The following is a 23201-nucleotide window of genomic DNA, read 5'->3' as shown; positions in this document are numbered from 1 at the left end:
ATGGCCTTCGTGCTCTCTCTACTGATGGCCCTGGTGCTGGTCAGCTATGGCCCGGGAGGATCCCTGGGCTGTGACTTGTCTCCGAACCACGTGTTGGTTGGCAGGAAGAACCTCAGGCTCATGGGCCAAATGAGGAGACTCTCCCCTCGCTTATGTCTACAGGACAGAAAAGACTTTGCTTTCCCCCAGGAGATGGTGGAGGGCGGCCAGCTCCACGAGGCCCAGGCCATCTCTGTGCTCCACGAGCTGCTCCAGCAGAGCTTCAGCCTCTTCCACACAGAGCGCTCCTCTGCTGCCTGGGACACCACCCTCCTGGAGCAGCTCCTCACTGGACTCCATCAGCAGCTGGATGACCTGGATGCCTGTCTGGGCCTGTTGACTGGAGAGGAAGACTCTGCCCTGGGAAGGACGGGCCCCACACTGGCTGTGAAGAGGTACTTCCAGGGCATCCATGTCTACCTGAAAGAGAAGGGATACAGCGACTGTGCCTGGGAAATCGTCAGACTGGAAATCATGAAATCCTTGTCTTCATCAACCAGCTTGCAAGAAAGGTTAAGAATGATGGATGGAGACCTGAATTCACCTTGACATGACTCTCACTGACTAAGATGCCCCATCATCTTTGCACACTCATCTTCGGCCGTTTCAGAAGACTCTGATTTCTGCTGTAGCCACAAAATTTATTGAGTTACTTCAGCCAATACTTTGTCAGTAGTAAATGAATATATATAAATTTTTTTGGCTGCAGGTGCATCAGTCCCGAGGTGAAGACTGCCCTGATTGTATTGTTTGTTTGCTTATTTATTTTGTTATATTTATTCTTTTATCTCCTCATATTTATTTTTCCATATAAAATATTTTTGTTTACATTGTATTAAAATTGAACAAATACGTTCACATTTTTATTTCATTATATTTGTAATTTGTTTTATTTATTAAATATTATCAAGGTGAACTTCTTGAATTTTTTACCGTTTTATGTTTAGTTGCCAGGTAAAGTCCGATTCTTTTGTGACCCCATAGACTGTAGCCCACCAGGCTCCTCTGTCCATGGGATGATCCAGGCAAGACTACTGGAGTATGTTGCCATTTACAGGGGATCTTCCCAACCAAGGATGGAATCTGGAATCTGCATTTTAGGCAGATTCCTTACCATCTGAGCCACAAGGGAAGACCCTTGTTTGAAAGAAATGAGAGAAAAAGGGATTTTGTAAACTGAAATTAATAATTTACGATAGGTACTGGGTCATGAGTTCAATTCAATTCAGTTCAATTCATTCACTCAGTTGTTTCCGACTCTTTGCGACCCCATGAACTGCAGAATGCCAGGTCTCCTTGTCCATCATCAACTCCCCGAGTCCACCCAAACTAATGTCCATTGAGTCGGTGATGCCATCCAGCCATCTCATCCTCTGTCGTCCCCTTCTCCTCCTGCCCTCAATCTTTCCCAGCATCAGGGTCTTTTCAAATGAGTCAGCTTTTCCCATTAGGTAGCCAAAATATTGGAGTTTCAGCTTCAACATCAGTCCCTTCAAAGAACACCCAGGACTGATCTCCTTTAGGATGGACTGGTTGGATCTCCCTGTAGTCCAAGGACTCTAAGAGTCTTCTCCAACACCACAGTTGAAAAGCATCAATTCTTTGGCGCTCAGCTTTCTTTATAGTCTCACATCCATACATGACCACTGGAAAAACCATAGTCTTGTCTAGATGGACCTCTGTTGACAAAGTAACGTCTCTACTTTTTAATATGCTGTCTAGGTTCGTCATAACTTTCCTTCCAAGTAGTATGCTTCTTTCAATTTCATGGCTGCAATCACCATCTGCAGTGATTTTGGAGCCCAGAAAAATAAAGTCAGCCACTGTTTCCACTGTTTCCCCATCTACTGGCCATGAAGTGATGGGAACAGATGCCATAATGTTAGTTTTCTGAAAGTTGATCTTTAAGCCACCTTTTTCACTCGCCTCTTTCACTTTCATCAAGAGGCCCTTTAGTTCTTCTTCACTTTTCTGCCCTAAGGGTGGTGTCTTCTGCATATCTGAGGGTATCGATATTTCTCCCCACAATCTTGATTCCAGCTTGTGTTTTCTCCAGCCCAGTGTTTCTCATGATGTACTCTGCATATAAGTTAAATAAGCAGGGTGACAAAATACAGCCTTGACAGACTCCTTTTCCTATTTGGAACCATTCTGTTGTTCCATGTCCAGTTGTACCTGATGCTTCCTGACCTGCATACAGATTTCTCAAAGGCAGGTAGGTGATCTGGTGTGCCCATCTCCTGAAGAATTTTCCACAGTTTATTGTGATTCACACAGTCAAAGGCTTTGGCATAGTCAATAAAGCAGAAACAGATGTTTTTCTGGAACTCTCTTCTTTTTCGATGATCTAGCAGATGTTGGCAATTTGATCTCTGGCTCCTCTGCCTTTTCTAAAACCAACTTGAACATCTGGAAGTTCATGGTTCACGTATTGCTGAAGCCTTGCTTGGACAATTTTGAGCATTACTTTACTAGCCTGTGAGATGAGTGCAATTGTGAGATAGTTTTAGCATCCTTTGGCATTGTTAGTCAAATACGGCATTCATGCAATGAAGTGAGATAAACTGGGAAGCAATTTTGCAAACATTACTGATGATTTTGTTTCCACTGAAGCCAAGAACTTAAAATTTTGTTTTGTCTTAGAGAAAATATCTTAACTTAATATTTAAGACTTATAAAGTTTAAGTTATTTATATTTACTTATAAATGATAAGAATCCACCTGCAATGCAGGGGTCCACGGGTCGATGAGTGGGTCAGGAAGATTCCCTTGGAGAAGGAATAGGCTACCCACCCCAATATTCTTGAGTTGCCCTAATGGCTCATCTGGTAAAGAATCTGCCTGCAATGTGGGAGACCTGGGTTCAATCCCTGGGTTGGGAAGTTCCCCTGGAGAAGGGAATGCCTACCCACTCTAGTATTCTGGCCTGGAGAATTCCATGGACTGTATAATCCATGGGGTCACAAAGAGTCAGACATGACTAAATGACTTTCACTGTAAATTTTGAAGTATTTTTTAACCAGTTAACATTGCAAGAGAAATTAACCATTTATATTAATATTAAATGAAATAATTTTCAGTCTCAGTCTTGTCCCCAAGTCTTCCCACGGGAGGGTCCGAATATCTATCTCATAGATTCCTGTCCAGGCTTCAGGTGCCTTTCCCTTTTTCCTGAAACCCTGAAAGAATTAGTCTTTCTCCCCAGAAACAATCCTGAATTTGAAAATACTTCACAATATGCTCTGATTTCCAGCCATCAAATGCAGCATAAATGGCCAGGTGTAAACTGCTCTGGCCGATATCTCCTCCTAGGAAGGGGAGGGTGGACATGGGGGCAGGTGCAGAAATCTAAGGATCTGAGCAAAGTAGCATTAAAGCTCCCCTGGGCAGTGGGACCGAAAAGGAAGTTTCCTTACTGCTCCTGAGACCCCACGGGCTCCCTGGGCTGTGGCGGTGCCTCGCAGGGATTAAGGCTCTTATCCACGGGGACTCCTCGTTCTCCCCTGGATCCTGCGCAGGAGTTCGCGGCGCTGGACCTGGAGGCGCATCGGGTCCATTACTGAGAGTTTAGGTGCACATCCCGGCCGCTGGGGCGCAGCGAAGGGAGCTTGGAGGACTGAGCTTAGTGCAGGACCTGAGTTATTTCACTGAGACCCAGATGAAGTGCTGAATTTCTGAAACTCTGGTCTCCCTGCTGATGGCAACGGGGATGCTCTGCTCCATCCCTAACATTTCACCTGTTAGCATATGTCGTCTTCTATTCTTCCAGTCATTTCCCATATTCATGTAATTTGGTAGCATTAAGTATTTTTAACCTAAATCCACAAGAGCCCTGTCAGCTTGGTGTTTTCTACAGTTGTTCTCATTGTTTAGTCGCTAAGTCTTATTCGACTCTTTGTGACCCCATAGACTGTAGCCTGCCAGGCTTCTCTGTTTGGGATTCCCTAGACAATACTGGAGTGAGTTGCCATTTCCTCCTCCAGAGGACCTTCCCAATCCAGGATCTAACACCCCTCTCCTGCATGGACACGTGGATTCTTTAATCCACTGAAAGATTCTTTCCCACCAGGGAAGCCTGTTTCCTACAGAGACTCACTGAAATGTTTGTAATCCAATCTCTTGCAATGGCTATAATTCTCAAGGGTCTTATCTATCATGCATCTCAAGTTTATGGTGACGGTTAATTGAGCAATCTATATGAATCATCTTGGACAGTGAAATATGATATTTTATAATTATTAGAATCATTAATTTTGTCAATCACATTTAGACTCTCAGAAAGAATTACCAATTGATAATTTCATTTTGCTTATTACATAAAATAATCAGAATACATTGTTAATTGCTCAATTCATCTAGAAATTTGTGGTAGATGGTAAACTAATGAAAATATAAAGTACTGTAAAAGCAAGGTAAGGAAAACAAAGGACAACGTGTGTTAGTGAAATAGGAAAATAAGCGATGGTTCAATACATACAATTTGTACAGTGTTTATGGTATGGATAGGGAGGTGGAGTTTGGAATTTGACATAATAGGTTTTGAAACCTGGACTTGCCATTTTCTTATTAGATTGTTTTATTCAAATAAAGTTTTAGCAGGTGGCTCCTGGAAATGAGAATATTTACAACTCAGGTTCCACTATATTGGAAGGATTAAGTGTCCCTTTTAAGAGTTAAGGAATTTGTAGTTGGTGTTAACATCATTTTTATGATTGAAAGTCTGTGGAATTTGTTTGGGAAGTCTTGGTAATCATGTTCACAGTAGCACTGTAACATTTAATAAGTAATATATACAGGATGAATGAGCCATAATAAGGGATGACAGGATCAAGGAATGTTTTCAGTTCAGTTCAGTCACTCAGTCGTGTCCGACTTTTTGTGACCCCATGAACTGCAGCATGCCCAGCCTCCCTGTCCATCACCAACTCCCAGAGTTCACCCAAACTCATGTGCATTGAGTTAGTGATGCCATCCAGCCATTTCATCCTCTGTCATCCGCTTCTCCACCTGCCCCTAATCCCTCCCAGCATCAGGGTCTTTTCCAAAGAGTCAATTCTTCATATGAGGTGGCCAAAGTATTGGAGTTTCAGCCTCAGCATCAGTCCTTCCAATGAACACCCAGGACTGGTCTCCTTTAGGATGGACTGGTTGGATCTCCTTGCAGTCCAAGAGACTCGCAAGAGTCTTTTCCAGCAGCACAGTTCAAAAGCATCAATTCTTCCACGCTTAGGTTTCTTCACAGTCCAACTCTCACATCCATACATGACCACTGGAAAAACCATAGCCTTGACTAGACAGACCTTTGTTGGCAAAATAATGTCTCTGCTTTCTAATACACTAAGTAGGTCAATACTTTCCTTCCTCAAATAAATATCAAGAATGAAATATATTCTAATGAATCTGAAATAAACACAATGCCTTGGTGTCTTCTTGTTACCATGTTACAGGTTGAATGTGTGTGTGTTCCCTCACCATGTGATCATATCAGGAGGTGGGATATTAGAGAAATCATTAGGGTTAGAGGAGGTTATGAGGGGGGATTCCTCATGCACAGCATTACTGTCTTCATGAGGCTCACAAGACACTTTGCTTCGTCTCTGCTCTCCACCATGTGAGGACATAGAGAGATGCTGGCAGTCTGCAACCCCGAAGAGGGTTCTCACCAGAACTCCACCCTGCTGGCACCCTGAGCTCACACTTGCAGCCCCCAGGACGGTGACAAATAAACTTCTATCACTGATGAGCCACCAGTCTCTGGGACCTGTTAGAGCAGCCTGAACCAAGACCCAGGGCATGGCACATTTAGCGCCTGCAGTCCACTAGTTGAGGTTGTATGTAAATATTTTATGTTCAAAGCATACATGACAGAGAAGAAATTGTCATGTGTAATTATTCTCAACCCCCTTCCTCAGAAAGAAAACTGATAATCTGCACTCACAAGTAAAAACCATAGAGTCTGAATCAGAGAGAGGAATGCTGGCCCATCTAAAGGACATTAAGAGTACTGATGAAAGAAAGGAAGCAGCAAGATAAATGAGGCAACAGGGGAGAATGCTCAGCCTTCTGGTTCTTCCCAAGGGATAATGGGAAAAATATACCTAAAATAATTTTTATTTTAATATATTTTGAAAAACACTTGGATATTTTAAAAATCATTTAACCGTTTAGCCAATATTGTTCCCTATCCATCGCTTGACCCAAACATTTGCATCAACCATTTCTTTAATCAGTAACCAGTCAGAGAGGGGGCAGTGAATTTAACCAATTTGCTTAAGTTCATGTTTCGGTGAAAGTCAATAAATTTCAGTATCTTGAGAATTAAAATATTTCCCCTTAATTCCTGAGTTTTCCTGCCAACTTGTTCAAAAAGAAATCTGTTGGTTCCATGTTCTAAATTATTTTTATTTCCTTATTATCCATGAATATAGGCCAGGAAATCTTGTTTTTAATTTAATCTGTACAGGGACAAATATTCTTCAGTTCAGTTCAGTTCAGTCACTCAGTCGTGTCCGACTCTTTGCGACCCCAAGAATTGCAGCACACCAGGCCTCCCTGTCCATCACCAACTCCCGGAGTTCACTCAACTCATGTCCATTGAGTCAGTGATGCCATCCACCTATCTCATCCTCTGTCATCCCCTTTTCCTCACGCCCCCAATCCCTCCCAGCATCAGAGTCTTTTCCAATGAGTCAACCCTTCGTATGAGGTGTCCAAAGTATTGGAGTTTCAGCTTTAGCATCAGTCCTTCTAATGAATAACCAGGACTGATCTCCTTTAGAATGGACTGGTTTGATCTCCTTGCTGTCCAAGGGACTCTCAAGAGTCTTCTCCAGCACCATAATTCAAAAGGATCGATTCTACTGCACTCAACCTTCCTTATGGTCCACCTCTCACATCCATACAAGACTATTGGAAACACCATAGCTTTGACTATACAGACGTTTGTTGTCAAAGTGATGTTTACTCTTTTAACATGCTGTCTAGCTCTGTCATAGCTTTTCTTCCAAGGAGCAAGTGTCTTTTAATTTTGTAGCTGCAGTCAACGTCCACAGTGATTTTGGAGACCAAGAAAAGAAAATTTGTCAGTTTCCACTCTTTCCCCATCTATTTGCCATAGATGTCAGAAGCTTAGGTTTTTAAATGGTGAGTGTTATGCCAGCTTTTTCAGTCTCCTCTTTCACCCTCATCAAGAGATTCTTTAGTTCCTCTTCGCTTTCCTCCATTGGATTGGTATCATGGTATTTTATTATTTATTCCTATCAAAGTTGTTAAGAACATCCAAAAGTATATGAAGAGCTAAACAGAAAGAAATATTCATAAAATTTAGATGAATATTCAGCAGAGAATTAAAAATTGGTTTCTGATATGAGACAAAGTTAAAAGTGCCTCAAAATAAATATGAGGAAAATAATCTAAGATTTTCAAGATTTTGAGTTTTGAAAGATTTTTAAGTCTATCTATACTGTGGTATTATTATATATTTTTATATGAATTTCATATGAATATTTAATTTGGTACATTACTATTTATATAAGTAAATGCCCTCCATCAAAAGTCATTTTTCAAACTCATCCATAAAGTTAAATAAAACTCAACAGCTTTTACATTTAATGTACACCTTTCATTTTATGGCATTGTTAACCCTAGGGTGAATACAACAAGGAAGCTTTGCACTTTCTTTTTCTATGTATAAAGATATGCATGGAGTACAAAGATGGATCCACAGCATAAATGTGTTGTCACAATTTCACGGTGGGGGTAATTAGGAAAAAAAAAAAAAATCTCAGAAGACTGTCAATAGGGGAAGGGGGGGCAATAATGAAAACAACGTTTGCGAAATGCTGTCCTAACCCATTTGAAGAGTACAAACTGAAAAACAAAAACAAAAGTAGAAAGCAAGAGGGAACTTTCAGAAAATGGAAACCATGGACTCCTATTTAAGACACAGGCCTGAAGGAAGGTCTTCAGAGAATCTAGAGAGCAGGTTCACAGAGTCACCCACTGCCCCAGGCCAGAAGCATCTGCAAGGTCCCCGATGGCCCCAGCCTGGCCCCTCCTCCTGGCTCTACTGCTGCTCAGCTGCAACGCCATCTGCTCTCTGGGCTGCCACCAGCCTCACTCCCACAGCCTGGCCAACAGGAGAGTCCTGACACTCCTGAGACAACTGAGGAGGGTCTCCCCTTCCTCCTGCCTGCAGGACAGAAATGACTTCGCATTCCCCCAGGAGGCTCTGGGTGGCAGCCAGTTGCAGAAGGCTCAAGCCATCTCTGTACTCCACGAGGTGACCCAACACACCTTCCAGCTTTTCAGCACAGAGGGCTTGGCCGCTGCGTGGGATGAGAGCCTCCTGGACAAGCTCCGCACTGCACTGGATCAGCAGCTCACTGACCTGCAAGCCTGTCTGAGGCAGGAGGAGGGGCTGCGAGGGGCTCCCCTGCTCAAGGAGGACTCCAGCCTGGCTGTGAGGAAATACTTCCACAGACTCACTGTCTATCTGCAAGAGAAGAGACACAGCCCTTGTGCCTGGGAGGTTGTCAGAGCACAAGTCATGAGAGCCTTCTCTTCCTCAACAAACTTGCAGGAGAGATTCAGGAGAAAGGACGGACACACACCTGGGTCAACATGGAAATGATTCTCATGGACCAACAGACCACACTTCCTCCTGCGCTGCCATGTGGAAGGTTCATTTCTGCTGTCATCAGGCACTGAACTGAATCAATTTGTTAAATGATTTCAGGTATATTATGCGACATCATGATCTACTCTACAGGCACTACTCTGTCACAGATACTCAAGCTAATCCATCTACTTATTTATCTATTTGGTATTTATTTATCTAATTTAATATTTATTTATCTATATATAAAGAATTAAATTATTTTGTTCATATAATTATGTATGTATAATTAAGGGAAAAATATATTTTGTATTTAGTCAATTTATGAGTTTTCTTCATTCATTAAACCTTACTATAAAAATCTTCCTTTGTTTTTCTTTAAAAAAGAAACATGAAGACTGAATACGCAACTTGATTAAAGAATGCATTTTATAATTCCTTCACCCATTTTTGTGATTTGCACATTACAAATGGGGATTTTTGGGGGATTTTCTGACCGGGACTTGGAAGCGACGAACCTGAAAGAAGGACACTCGGACAGTCTCTTGCAAGGACTGACAAGTTTATTTCTGCAGTCAAGCCTTTTTATAGAAGTAGGAACAAAGAGCGTAGAGTATACAGCCAGCAGAGCGCGTACGGGGTTAACACCTAATCAGTAAAAATATTTCAAGGACAGCGCGCTCTAAGTGACCCATGAGCTTATCCCATAACCCGTTTTCTCAAGCAACATCCTTAATATTTATTATTAAATCTTGGCGCCAGGCATAACCAAAGGCAGGAGATGTTTCTTTGCCTGGGCACATCAAGCCAGGGTATTTCTGGGCCTTCGCCATTTTCCCAAGGACTTCCTCCAACCGGCTATTTTGTCCTGGGCTTCCCAACAACAAGTAAAAATATACTTTCTCTAGCCAGGTGGTGTGTTGCTCTCAGGATCTAGACATGAACATCATTAATTCAATCATTTTTGTAACTTTGATTTTTTTAATGGAAAGTAACCTAAAAACAATAATGAGTTAATTTATAATAAAATTTTAACTATTTTAAAAATAGTATAATTAATAGTAGAAATGACTATCAATTAGCTTGAATGCTACAATGAGAGGGAGAAAAGTGGGATTCCCCCAGTAGAAGGTGGATCAAGCTGTGAGAGGATGTGAAAATAAAAGTTAACTACTTTTCATTTCAGTGCAAATTTTGTTTCAGTGCAAATGTTCGATGGATATTGGAGATGGCAATTTACAAGCAATTTCATAAAGCATAAGGTGTAACAGAAGTACTGATCAAATAGGAGGAGAGTGTAGAATGAGAAAAGGAGTTAAAACTGAGTCCCATGACCTCAGTCTTAAAAGGGAGGGAATGCCACAAAGGAAGCAGAGATGGAATGGCCATGTGTTAACTGCACAAGAGAGAATGGTGAGAAGACAGAGATGCAAAGCTGGCAACCACTTAAGACTCAATGCATTCCTGACCATGTAGATGGAAAGTGCTTCCTACTTGGAAAAGAGATGGCATGGGCCACCTTAATGAGAGCTTGCTTGGTAGAATTAATCAACAGACACCATAGTGGACAAAGTGGAAGGATGGAGAAGAGAAGGTAATAGTAATATGTATAGAAAATGGTTTTGAGATATTTGCTGTCTCATTTGAGGAGAGAATAGGGTGGGACTTAGAGTCGAAGGTGGGTTTTTTTGTTTTTTTCCTGCTCTGCAGTGTTTTCCCTTTTTGGAATATTTTGCTTATGAAGAGATTTCACACATTTGATGCACTGAAAACACATATCACTGTTTAAGATCTGATTTACTTTAAACCATGAGATTTAGTGACACAGTGATAAAGTATCATTCTTTGGATTGCGTTATAGAGTGTTGACTGTCAGGAAGCTGCTCTGTGGTTGAAACCATTCACTGCATGGGAAACAGATGGAACTGACCTTAGTAAGAGCTGATGGGGTGGAATTAACCACCAGGAACTATACTGGGTTACGTGGCATTTAATAAGAAACAAAGTCCCAATGTCACTGTTTCCTCTGGGGATTCTCTTTAGTTCTTTCACTCTCACCAGAGTTAGAATTGCCTTGGAAACAAACAGAGATCATTCTGTCGTTTTTGAGATTGCATCCAAGTACTGCATTTCGGACTCTTTTGTTGACCATGATGGCCACTCCATTTCTCCTGAGGGATTCCTTCCTGCAGTAGTAGATATAATGGTCATCTGAGTTAAATTCACCCATTCCAGTCCATTGCAGTTCGCTGATTCCTAGAATGTTGACATTCACTCTTGCCATCTCTTGTTTGACCACTTCCAATTTGCCTTGATTCATGGACCTGACATTCCAGGTTCCTATGCAATATTGCTCTTTACAGCATCGGACCTTGCTTCTATCACCACTCATGTCCACAGCTGGGTATTGTTTTTGCTTTGGCTCCATCCCTTCATTCTTTCTGGAGTTATTTCTCCACTGATCTCCAGGAGCACATTGGGCACCTACTGACCTGGGGAGTTTCTCTTTCAGTATCCTATCATTTTGCCTTTTCATACTGTTTATGGGGTTCTCAAGGCAAGAATACTGAAGTGGTTTGCCATTCCCTTCTCCGGTGGACCACATTCTGTCAAATGTCAAATGACCACATTCAATATCACAGTAATCCAAGTCTATGCCCCAACCAGTAACGCTGAAGTTGAATGGTTCTGTGAAGACCTACAAGACCTTTTAGAACGAACACCCAAAAAAGATGTCCTTTTCATTATAGGGGACTGGAATGCAAAAGTAGGAGGTCAAGAAACACCTGGAGTAACAGGCAAATTTGGCCTTGGAATACGGAATGAAGCAGGGCAAAGACTAATAGAGTTTTGCCAAGAAAATGCGCTGGTCATAACAAACACCCTCTTCCAACAACACAAGAGAAGACTCTACACATGGACATCACCAGATGGTCAACACTGAAATCAGATTGATTATATTCTTTGCAGCCAAAGATGGAGAAGCTCTATACAGTCAGCAAAAACAAGACCAGGAGCTGACTGTGGGTCAGACCATGAACTCCTTATTGCCAAATTCAGACTTAAATTGAAGAAAGTAGGGAAAACCACTAGACCATTCAGGTATGACCTAAATCAAATCCCTTATGATTATACAGTGGAAGTGAGAAATAGATTTAAGGGCCTAGATCTGATGGATAGAGTGCCTGATGAACTATGGAATGAGGTTCGTGACATTGTACAGGAGACAGGGATCAAGACCATTCCCATAGCAAAGAAATGCAAAACAGCAAAATGGCTGTCTGGGGAGGCCTTACAAATAGCTGTGAAAAGACGAGAAGCAAAAAGCAAAGGAGAAAAGGAAAGATATAAACATCTGAATGCAGAGTTCCAAAGAATAGCAAGAAGGGATAAGAAAGCCTTCTTCAGTGATCAATGCAAAGAAATAGAGGAAAACAACAGAATGGGAAAGACTAGGGATCTCTTCAAGAAAATCAGAGATACCAAAGGAACATTTCATGCAAAGATGAGCTCGATAAAGGACAGAAATGGTATGGACCTAACAGAAGCAGAAGATATTAAGAAGAGATGGCAAGAATACACAGAAGAACTGTACAAAAAAGATCTTCACGACCCAGATAATCATGATGGTGTGATCACTGACCTAGAGCCAGACATCCTGGAATGTGAAGTCAAGTGGGCCTTAGAAAGCATCACTATGAACAAAGCTAGTGGAGGTGATGGAATTCCAGCTGAGCTATTTCCAAACCCTGAAAGATGATGCTGTGAAAGTGCTGCATTCAATATGCCAGCAAATTTGGACAACTCAGCAGTGGCCACAGGACTGAAAAGGTCAGTTTTCATTCCAATCCCAAAGAAAGGCAATGCCAAAGAATGCTCAAACTCCCACACAATTGCACTCATCTCACACTCTAGTAAAGTAATGCTCAAAATTCTCCAAGCCAGGCTTCAGCAATATGTGAACAGTGAACTTCCTGATGTTCAAGCTGGTTTTAGAAAAGGCAGAGGAACCAGAGATCAAATTGCCAACATCTGCTGGATCATAGAAAAAGCAAGAGAGTTCCAGAAAAACATCTATTTCTGCTTTATTGACTATGCCAAAGCCTTTGACTGTGTGGATCACAATAAACTGTGGACAATTCTGAAAGAGATGGGAATACCAGACCACCTGATCTGCCTCTTGAGAAACCTATATGCAGGTCAGGAAGCAACAGTTAGAACTGGACATGGAACAACAGACTGGTTCCAAATAGGAAAAGGAGTTCATCAAGGCCGTATATTGTCACCCTGCTTATTTAACTTATATGCAGAGTACATCATGAGAAACGCTGGACTGGAAGAAACACAAACTGGAATCAAGATTGCTGGGAGAAATATCGATAACCTCAGATATGCAGATGACACCACCCTTATGGCAGAAAGTGAAGAGGAACTAAAAAGCCTCTTGATGAAAGTGAAAGTGGAGAGTGAAAAAGATGGCTTAAGGCTCCACATTCAGAAAACGAAGATCATGGCATCCGGTCCCACCACTTCATGGGAAATAGATGGGGAAACAGTGGAAACAGTGTCAGACTTTATTTTTCTGGGCTCCAAAATCACTGCAGATGGTGACTGCAGCCATGAAATTAAAGGACGCTTACTCCTTGGAAGGAAAGTTATGACCAACCTATATAGCATATTCAAAAGCAGAGACATTACTTTGCCAACAAAGGTTCGTCTAGTCAAGGCTATGGTTTTTCCTGTGGTCATGTATGGATGTGAGAGTTGGACTGTGAAGAAGGCTGAGCGCTGAAGAACTGATGCTGTTGAACTGTGGTGTTGGAGAAGACTCTTGAGAGTCCCTTGGACTGCATGGAGATCCAACCAGTCCCTTCTGAAGGAGATCATCCCTGGGATTTCTTTGGAAGGAATGATGCCAAAGCTGAATCTCCAGTACTTTGGCCACCTCATGCGAACAGTTGACTCATTGGAAAAGACTCTGATGCTGGGAGGAATTGGGGGCAGGAGGAGAAGGGGACAACAGAGTGTGAGATGGCTGGATGGCATCACTGACTCGATGGACGTGAGTCTCAGTGAACTCCAGGAGTTGGTGATGGACAGGAAGGCCTGGCGTGCTGTGATTCATGGGGTTGCAAAGAGTCAGACATGACTGAGCGACTGATCTGATCTGATAGTTAGAATAGCATTTGTTTTCCTTTTGCCTCAATGCTTCCAACACAGTGACAGCTTTCCAAGAAAGCTGAATGGGGAAGAAAATCAATGATGAATTGAACATTATGGAAAATCATGGTACAGGCTCTTTTATGTTTCCATTTTTACTTTCTTATTAAGCTACAACCTCAAAATGATATAGAAAGTAATTCAGAAGTAGAAAGACAACTCCTGCCCAAAAAAATACTAAATGAAATAGAACATATAAAATTACAAAGACTCTGAAATCAGGAAAGCATGAGGGCTGATTACCTAGCATCACAGACCCTACAGCTCCACTATGAGATGAAAATGATGATCCAAGAGGCTCAGTAGAAATGTACTCAGTCAGCTAATGATGCCTATTAACTCCTTCTATTAAGAAGGCCAGTAAGTGAAGTCAATAGAAGATTCTGATGGGAAGTCTGATGGAAACTCTAAGAATACTCTTTGTGAATTCAGTGTAATTATTATGAACTCTGTGCTCATGACAGAATGGTGAACAAGACATACACCTTTCTCCTGTGGTGGTTACTTGTCAAACACGTCTAATAAATCTGTTTTCAAGAAGACCAATCCAGTACCATAAGCCAGTGTAGTTGATGTACAAAATCAAGAGGGCAGAAACAAAGGCAGAACTAGAAGTAGACACAGCCCAACTCCTCCCAAAATGAATGCTAATGATCACTGTCAAGGCCAATTTTCCTCCGTTCCTTTTCTCCAGTCCATCATCATCAACTTTTAACAGAGATTTACCGTACTAAAAGCTGAAGAACGCAGTTTGAGGACACAGCAAATATCCCAATTAGTCTCAGATACACTAGAGGTTTAGGAATGATCAGATCAGGAGTCAAAATAACAGCGATTAGAGTGCAAAGGGCTCTAATGTATTCACCCTGTACTTTCCCTCAGTCATACTATGTATGGTATTTAGAATAGTTTTGTTCATACACTATCATGTTCAAATTTATAATGTATTCAAATAGAAGAAAAGATACTTACCTTTATTGTTTTTCAAATTATTTTCTCCTTTAATTTACAAAACTCTTCCCCAGAAGACAGCTTGGAATTGTTACTCTTATAAAAAGAAATAGCTTAAATTCACAACGCATACTGAAACATGGATGAAGAATTCTACTCATTACTCACTTCTTTCAGCAGGTTATAACTTAAAACTGCATATTTCTATATCAGATATCCGATTTAAAATTGTTTATTTCTATATCAGATATATATATATATATATATATATATATATATATATATATATATATATCTCAGATATATTTTCAGTTCTGAAAACACAGAGGTGGAAAAACCAAATATGAAACCTCTTCTTTTGGAGGGTTTAGTTTGGAAGAGAAAGGTATAAAAGCAATAATCATGCTTAATTATTTAAGTTTCCTGTTACAATGAGAGCTAGACAAAAGGGGATTCTCCCACCAGAATCTGGTTGAGGCCTCTCGGGAAGAGGAGAAAGCTGATTAGTCTATAGAGTGCCCAAGAAACACCTAAAGACAGATTTCCCATTTCCCATTGGTAGAAGCTTATGTGGATGTCGTGCTTTAGGATTAGCGTGTAGAATGAGAAGATGACCTAAAGCTCACGAGGACCTGCCGCTCTGAAGGTTGAGAAAGTAAAGGAGAGTCTGCAAAGGGCCCAGAGGTGGAGCATCCAGTGCACTTGGGAGCCAACCTGGAGAAATGATCTCCGCAAAGCACCGGAGAAGAAAACAAAGGGCTGAGAATCAAACGGGCTGAAAGTTAAAAAATGATTTCTATGTGATATTAGATCCTGCATCGAGTCTAGACGGGTAATCAAGGAAATTGCTGAACTTTGTTGAGCCTCAGTCTCCTCAAATATAAAGTGAGTGAAAATGTTCCTAGTGTTTGGAGTGTCAGAAAAAGCAGAACATTTAAGAGCACTTAGCCAAGCATCACCCACTGAGTGAGGGCTAAACAGGTAGAGCATGTTTTCTTTTCTTTCATATAAATCTAAATGGAAATAATGAATTCTACCCTCCCTCTTTCACTGACTGCAAAACAATAACAACCTAAATAAAAGTATTGGGGGGAAGTGTTTCATCGATTGTATGTAATTATATACATGATAAAATAATAATATATACATGTGTGAAAAATGAAGTAATAAAGCACACTACATATATAACATACCATGCACCTATCTGCTGATTCTGATACATGGCACCATTCTGCTCCATCTCTGCTCCCCTGGGTCTCATTCTTACACTCAAATATCACAATCATTCACTCCTCCCAGTATAGAAATCCCCAGTGTGCTCTCCTCATTCACTCTGCATGAAGGTGTCCTCTCCATTCATACAGCTGTGTCCTTCTCTATTACGCTTGCTGCTACTGCTGCTAAGTCACTTCAGTCGTGTCCGACTCTGTGCGACCCATAGACAGCAGTCCACCAGGCTCCCCTGACCCTGGGGTTCTCCAGGCAAGAACACTGGAGTGGGGTGCCATTGCCTTCTCCACTCTATTACGCTTTCTGGGTTGCCATTTCCTTCTCCAATTAATGAAAGTGAAAAATGAAAGGTGAAGTCGCTCAGGCATGTCCAACTCTTAGCGACCCCGTGGACTGCAGCCTACCAGGCTCCTCCATCCATGGGATTTTCCAGGCAAGAGTACTAGAGTGGGGTGCCATTGCCTTCTCCACTCTGTTACGCTTTCTGGTTGTGAATTTACCCTTAAGACAGCAAAGCCACCAACCAAAAAGCAGAACCTGAGTTAATGTTCTAGGTCTGTCAGACACTCTCTTATGACTTCACCCACTCTGCCTGAAAAACACTGCAGGTCCAGACTGTCCAGCCTCCCAAAGAAACACACTAAATAGAGGGAACTGCACCACAGTGAACAATGGTGGAGACACCAGGGGCTCCTCTGTGCCTCTCCCTGGGCTCTTCCACGTGCTGATTACACTAGGAGGAGCTTGCCTGGGTCAGGAGTCTCATTTGCTCAAAAGGCCCAAAGTGCAGGAAACATGTAGCTGAAAGTCAGCAGCAGCTTGAGAACTTGGAAGGAGAACAGAGAACTTTAAAGTGTTTGTGGAGCAGCGGCAGGTCCTCAGGACATGGAACAACACAGATGAGCTGCACTGAGGCAAGTGCTTCTCCACAACATTCCTGTTCAGAGAATGAGAAGACTGAGCGGATGCTGAGAGCACAGAGACAGAGCATGAATGCCTGGCCACCAGCTATGTCCCCATGGGTGACGTTCATACCACAGCAGCCTGCAGAGTCCTGAAAGGGGCAACGATCACTCCCGTCACAGCTGCAGACTTGTTTCTTCCTTAGGACTCAGCAAGTTATCACACAGCAGGACAAGAGGTGCCTGGGGACAATGCAATCCAAGGAAGCTCTTAAATTCCATCATGGTGTCTTTGCCTTATTGAGGGACAAACAAGATCAAACAAGCTTGCATAGAAGGGACACAGGCAGGGCTTTAATACATTTAGCAACAGTGGGACAGATCCTTCCTTGCAGGACATATGACAGTAATGTGCACACTGGAAGATCACGTTTTCTAAAATTAACAACGATTTTTGTGGAAATTCATGTATTTAACGTGGGCAGTTGCGAAAGAGGACATTGATGGATTGATCCTCTCTCTTCTCTCCAGTTGGTACATATAGCATTTTTAACGGAGAAGGCAATGGCACCCCACTCTAGTACTCTTGCCTGGAAAATCCAATGGATGGAGGAGCCTGGTAGGCTCCAGTCCATAGGGTCGCTAAGAGTTGGGCACAACTGAGCGACTTCACTTTCACTTTTCACTTTCATGCATTGGAGAAGGAAATGGCAACCCACTCCAGTGTTCTTGCCTGGAGAATCCCAGGGACAGAGGAGCCTACTGGGCTGCCCTCTATGGGGTTGCACAGAGTCGGACACGACTGAGGCGACTTAGCAGCAGCAGCAGCAGATACGTTTAAAGACAGAGGACATTTAAAGTACATTTTCGGTTTGGAACCCTTCCAGAGGATTAGGGCCCTAACACAAGCAAAAACCATTCCTATATTACTGCTAAAAATATCATTTTGTTAACAAATGATTTCCTAAGTAATATTTTTATTTCAACCCCATAGTATTATTTTTGATATTTAAAAGATTGAGGCTAGAAATTTAAACAAACACAACCATGTAAGACCATAAGGCTGACGCTGGAGTTCATTCCAGACCCTCCCTGCTAAGGAGCCCATCAAAACCGGTGCTGCTGTGCTCACTTCAGCAGCACATACACTAAACCTGCGCTGCATCTGTCCAGGAAGCCTGTGTGCTCTTCCCTCTTGGTCACACATGAGGTCTCTTCAAAGCCCACATCATGACTAGTGGCTGGAAAAAGAAAGAGCAGAGGGTCTTCACTGGACTCAGTGGACCACAGGATGAGCTGTCTGGACTGGAGGTGGAAATGAAAGAGAATGAGAGCGAGAGCAATAGGCTGACCTGAGGAGGTCTCCTGGGAGAGGTCCTTGTCGACTGAAAAATATCCAGCAGTGTGAGAGCCAGGAGTTCAGTTTTGGGGGAAGACTTCCTGAGGACTACAGGCTGGAAGACAGGCTCTCCTCAGCTCTGAGGACCTGCTCAAGGCCTTAGCGGGAGGTCAGTGTACACGTGTTTGTAGTAAAGGGTTACATGGCATCAAGCTCACATCTTGGTAGAAGGAGGCTGAGGGTCAGGAGGAACAGATGTCTCTATAAACGATGTCCATGTTTTCTAAGTATGAGAAGTTGCAAAAACTGGGTTCAAAAATTTTCTCTGGGAATTATCTAACTCTCTGCTGGCCTGTTGTGTCAGTTTTCCCAGCCTCGTTCCTGATCTCCCCCCTTAACTCCTATCAGGGAGTGCTGGAGGTCAGGGACTGCAGTGGGTATAGTGACTTCATTCATGTAGAACAAGATGGCAAATGACATTTTAGTTGTCATCCTGAAGGAGAAACATCAGAGCTAAAATGGGTAGGTGCTTTTTCTTTGTTCTTAAACTCACTGGAAAAGTCAAGAGTTAAAACAACAAAGATTTCAGGAGTCAGTCAGCTCCTGTAGGTTTAATAACATTTCACTAAATTTCATTGATGAAATAACTCATAAAATCTTAAGAGTTCTTGCTGTGCTGCTTGTGGGATCTCAGTTCCCCAATCAGGGATTGAACCCGGCCGGCAGCAGTGAAAATATAGGATCCTGATGACTAGACCTCTAGGAAACTCTAGGAAATGCTTTCTTTTTCTTCTTCACTTGACAGACATATCTAGTCTATTCTAACTACACACCAGTGATTTTGTGTTTTTGATTAGAACTTAGTTCTGTTCACTCAGACCACACCCGAATCACCCCACAAAACCATAGACTAGTACCCTTTGGCATTTGAGGTGGATTAGGGTCCTCTGTCATCTCACTCTCCTGGATCTACTTGTTTCATTCATTCCTAAATATCATCTTCAATTGAACTCTTGACTTTTTTGATGGGTTCTTTAAGAAAAATCATTGTGGAGCCACTAAGGTGTTCCCTTGTATCTTTGGTACATTAGGAATAGTTTGGTTGTCAAGATTTATGTTTCTCTCTAGTTGCATGACTGACTATAACCTCATAGTGTTAATGAGAAGACCGAGTCAAAATTTGAAAGAACTTAGAAAAGTGGCTAGTCCATTAGTAGCAAGCAATAAAATTCAGTTATTATTATTTTTTTTAATTTATTTCACTTTTAAACTTTACAACATTGCATTGGTTCTGCCATACACCGAAATGAATCCGCCACAGGCACACATGTGCTCCCCACCCCAATAGTTATTATTTTTTAATATCACAATTACTATTATCTAGAATAAGATCAGAATCTTTAAAATCGTCTAATTCCTTCCTTTTAATTCCAGCTTTCCCAAACATCTTCTCAGTGCCCAGGTGTGTTTATCACCTACACAAATGCTCAGCAAAGCTAGATTCCATGATCCTGCCAGAGAGGGTTATTGTTCTAACAACTGGGTTCTGCTTGTCAGTCTCTTGTGAGCTGGTGGGTGTGTCTTATTCCTTCTTTCCTTATTACTGATCACATGTGGATTATATGAAAGAAACATCAAACGACTAATATACAATGCTGAAAGCAGTCAATGGAGCCAGGGCTTAGCCTTTATTGAGCTTCCGTCAGAAGCAGCTGTGTCCCAGCCTTTCCTTGTTCACACTGGCCTCATCCTCCCCCTCTGCCACAGCCCTGTCCCCAGCTGTGCTGCACTGAAGTTTGCTAACTCAGAATACGTCACTGTGTCAGGGGAAAACCACTTCCCTTCTTCCACATTCATGACATTGAAGACTTACACTTGCTTTGTTTTTGTCCACAAAACACATCTCCAATTGCAATTTCTAGGAAACTTGCAAAGAGAAACAAAATCTAAAGTCTTGAAAGTGATAGAGATGCAGCCCCTATGGCTTTCTTTACTTTCCTTTATCTCATGATGAATTAGAACTAGATCAGGAGCACTGAGACAAATCTTGTCCAGTAAGTCACTAAGTGAATGCTGCTGCTGCTGCTGCTAAGTCGCTTCAGTCGTGTCTGACTCTGTGTGACTCCATAGACGGCAGCCCACCAGGCTCCACCGTCCCTGAGATTCTCCAGGCAAGAACACTGGAGTGGGTTGCCATTTCCTTCTCCAATGCATGAAACTGAAAAGCGAAAGTGAAGTCGCTCAGTCGTGTCCGACTCTTCACAACCCCATGGACTGCAGCCCACCAGGCTCCTCTGTCCATGGGATTTTCCAGGCAAGAGTACTGGAGTGGGGTGCCATTGCCTTCTCCACACTAAGTGAATATAGGCTATTAAAAACTAAATGAAATATTACACTCAAGTAAAGGAAAAAAGGGTATTTCTCCTGACCTACTAGCTTGGTCCTCACTGCCCTGAATTCTCAGAGGAACAGAGATGCCCATGGAATTCAGCTGGCTTAAGCAACGGTTAGAACTGGACATGGAACAACTGATGGTTTCAAATCAGGAAAGGAGTATGTCAAAGCTGTATATTGTCACTCTGCTTAGTTAACTTATATACAGAGTACATCATGAGAAATTCTGGGAGGATGAAGCATAAGCTGGAATCAAGATTGCCAGGAGAAATATCAATAACCTTAGATATACAGGTGACACCACCCTTATGGCAGAAAGTGAAGAAGAAGTAAAGAGCCTCTTGATGAAAGTGGAAGAGGAGAGTGAAAAAGGTGGCTTAAAGCGCAACATTCAGAAAACTAAGATCATGGCATCTGGTCCCACAACTTAATGGCACATAGATGGGGAAACAATGGCAACAGTGGCAGACTTTATTTTGGGGGGCTCAAAAATCACTACAGATGGTGAGTGCAACCATGAAATTAAAAGAAACTTGCTCCTTGGAAGAAAAGTTATGACCAACCTAGACAGCATATTAAAAAGCGGAGACATTACTTTACCAACAAAGGTCCATCTAGTCAAACACAGCTATGGTTTTTCCAGTAGTCGTGTATGGATATGAGTTGGACTATAAAACAAAGCTGAGCACCAAAGAATTGATGCTTTTGAACTGTGGTGTTGGATAAGACTCTTGAGAGTCCCTTGGACAGCAAGGAGATCCAACCAGTCCATCCTAAAGGAAATCAGTTCTGAATATCCATCGGAAGGACTGATGCTGAAGCTGAAACTCCAACACTTTGGCCACCTGTTATGAAGAACTGACTTATTGGAAAAGACCCTGATGCTGGGAATGATTGAAGGAAGGAGGAGAGGAGGACAACAGAGGATGAGACGGTTGGATGGCATCACTGACTCAATGGACATGAGTTTGAATAAGCTCTGGGAGTTGGTGATAGACAGGGAAGCCTGGTGTGCTGCAGTCCATGGGGTTGCAAAGAGTCAGACACAACTGAGCGACTGAATTGAACTGAACTGAATGAACAAATGAAGCTCAACCCTTGGTTCTGTGAAATAGCTTCTAATCAGAAACAACATCATCATTGAATCTCCTACCTCAAGCTCAGAAAATTTCAGTAGAACAAGTGCTCAATAGTAAAAGGGTTGAATAATTATATCTATACTTGGTCAAATAAAAATTATTTGTCTACCAAGGCTAGGGCTTCCCTGGTAGCTCAGATGGCCAAGACTTGTTCTGTGAGGCAGGACACCCGGGTTCGATACCTGGGTCCTTTTATTTTTATTAAGGTTAAGGGAGTGCAGTTGGATTAATTTCTCCACTTATTGCACAAACACACATTTGCTCTTAGCGTCTGAGGGCTGCTGACACTATGGACACCTGAGGACACAGACCAGGAGAAGAGGAAGTCACCACAGAGTAACAGGGTCCTTCACACAAACACTGCAGGGGAGCGGGAAGGGTTCTGGAAGATGAGTTTTTTCCCAACAAGTAAACAGGCCCTCCACAGAAAGGAGATTTTCAAGCCCTCAGGATTCTGAGGATTGAGCCTGCTCTCAGGGAGGGTATCCAGCAGGTTTGGAAGCAGACCCTGTCATTCTAGAGGACAGGGTGAGGCTCCATGTCATCTCTCCCTTAGAAGGTGCTGCTTGGAGAATAGAGTTGTCCTGGATTTAGAGTCTCTTCACTCATGTTTCCTGAGAAGAACCAGGATTCTGGTGGAATTATTGGCTCAGTCTGTGGAGGACAACAGGTCTCCAGAAAGAAAATGGTGGAAAGAAAAGGTGATATCTGTAACAGTCCTGACGTCATGGTCCCCTGAAGCACAACCACAGGGACCTGCAGGAAATTGTTCTAGAATTTGTTCTAGAAACATGGAAGAAGATCTTGGACTCGTAATAATCAGCCTCTTCTGTAAATCAAACACTGAAGAAAACCCATCATTTGTTTTAAAGAGCTTAATGGCTAGAGTGATCTGGTAAATTCCTAAAAAATACGGAAACCACAGAGCTGAGAGAGACTAGATTCCCATGTAAAGTAAAAGGGGAAAATGGAGCCTAAGATAAGGGCTACAAATGTGTTCCTGGATAAGAGGAGAGCAACATTTATGCATGAGAGACAGTGAGCAATAATGTGTGTAATTACAAAAGTACATCTGACTTAAGACAAAGATTTTTCTCATTTCATTGATACATATCCACTTGGCTGGGAATATTTGAAGTTATTGAGAAATAGATAAAATTAGTAGTTTAGATTGTTTTCTTTGATCATATTGTGAACACATACATGAAAATCAAAAAAAGGAAGTAAAAGTGTAGAGAAATGACTAGAAAATGAAAATTACTGTGTTCCCTATTTAATGGCCTTGCTTAGAAAGCATGGCATCAGAGAACCTACCTCAAGGTTCCACCAGACACCGTCTCTGTCAGGCCAGCAGCAGCCTCATCTTCCCC

General features: G+C 42.1%; 2 protein-coding genes across 2 annotated transcripts; both read left to right on the top strand.

The window, feature by feature from the left end:
* LOC109562635 (interferon omega-1) lies at positions 1-588 on the top strand. The gene has a single exon (XM_070794306.1). The coding sequence runs from the start codon at positions 1-3 to the stop codon at positions 586-588; it is 588 nt and encodes a 195-aa protein (XP_070650407.1).
* Positions 589-8074: 7486 nt separating this feature from the next.
* Positions 8075-8671, top strand: LOC109562641 (interferon alpha-1). Its single transcript, XM_019965669.2, has one exon. It carries the CDS (start codon positions 8075-8077, stop codon positions 8669-8671), a length of 597 nt encoding a protein of 198 aa, XP_019821228.2.
* Positions 8672-23201: the final 14530 nt, after the last annotated feature.

This window comes from Bos indicus, chromosome 8 (genome assembly GCF_029378745.1).
Source record: "Bos indicus isolate NIAB-ARS_2022 breed Sahiwal x Tharparkar chromosome 8, NIAB-ARS_B.indTharparkar_mat_pri_1.0, whole genome shotgun sequence".
In the NCBI taxonomy this organism is placed as follows: Eukaryota; Metazoa; Chordata; class Mammalia; order Artiodactyla; family Bovidae; genus Bos; species Bos indicus.
Note: the sequence above shows the minus strand (reverse complement) of the source record. Positions and strands in the feature narration are given on the sequence as shown.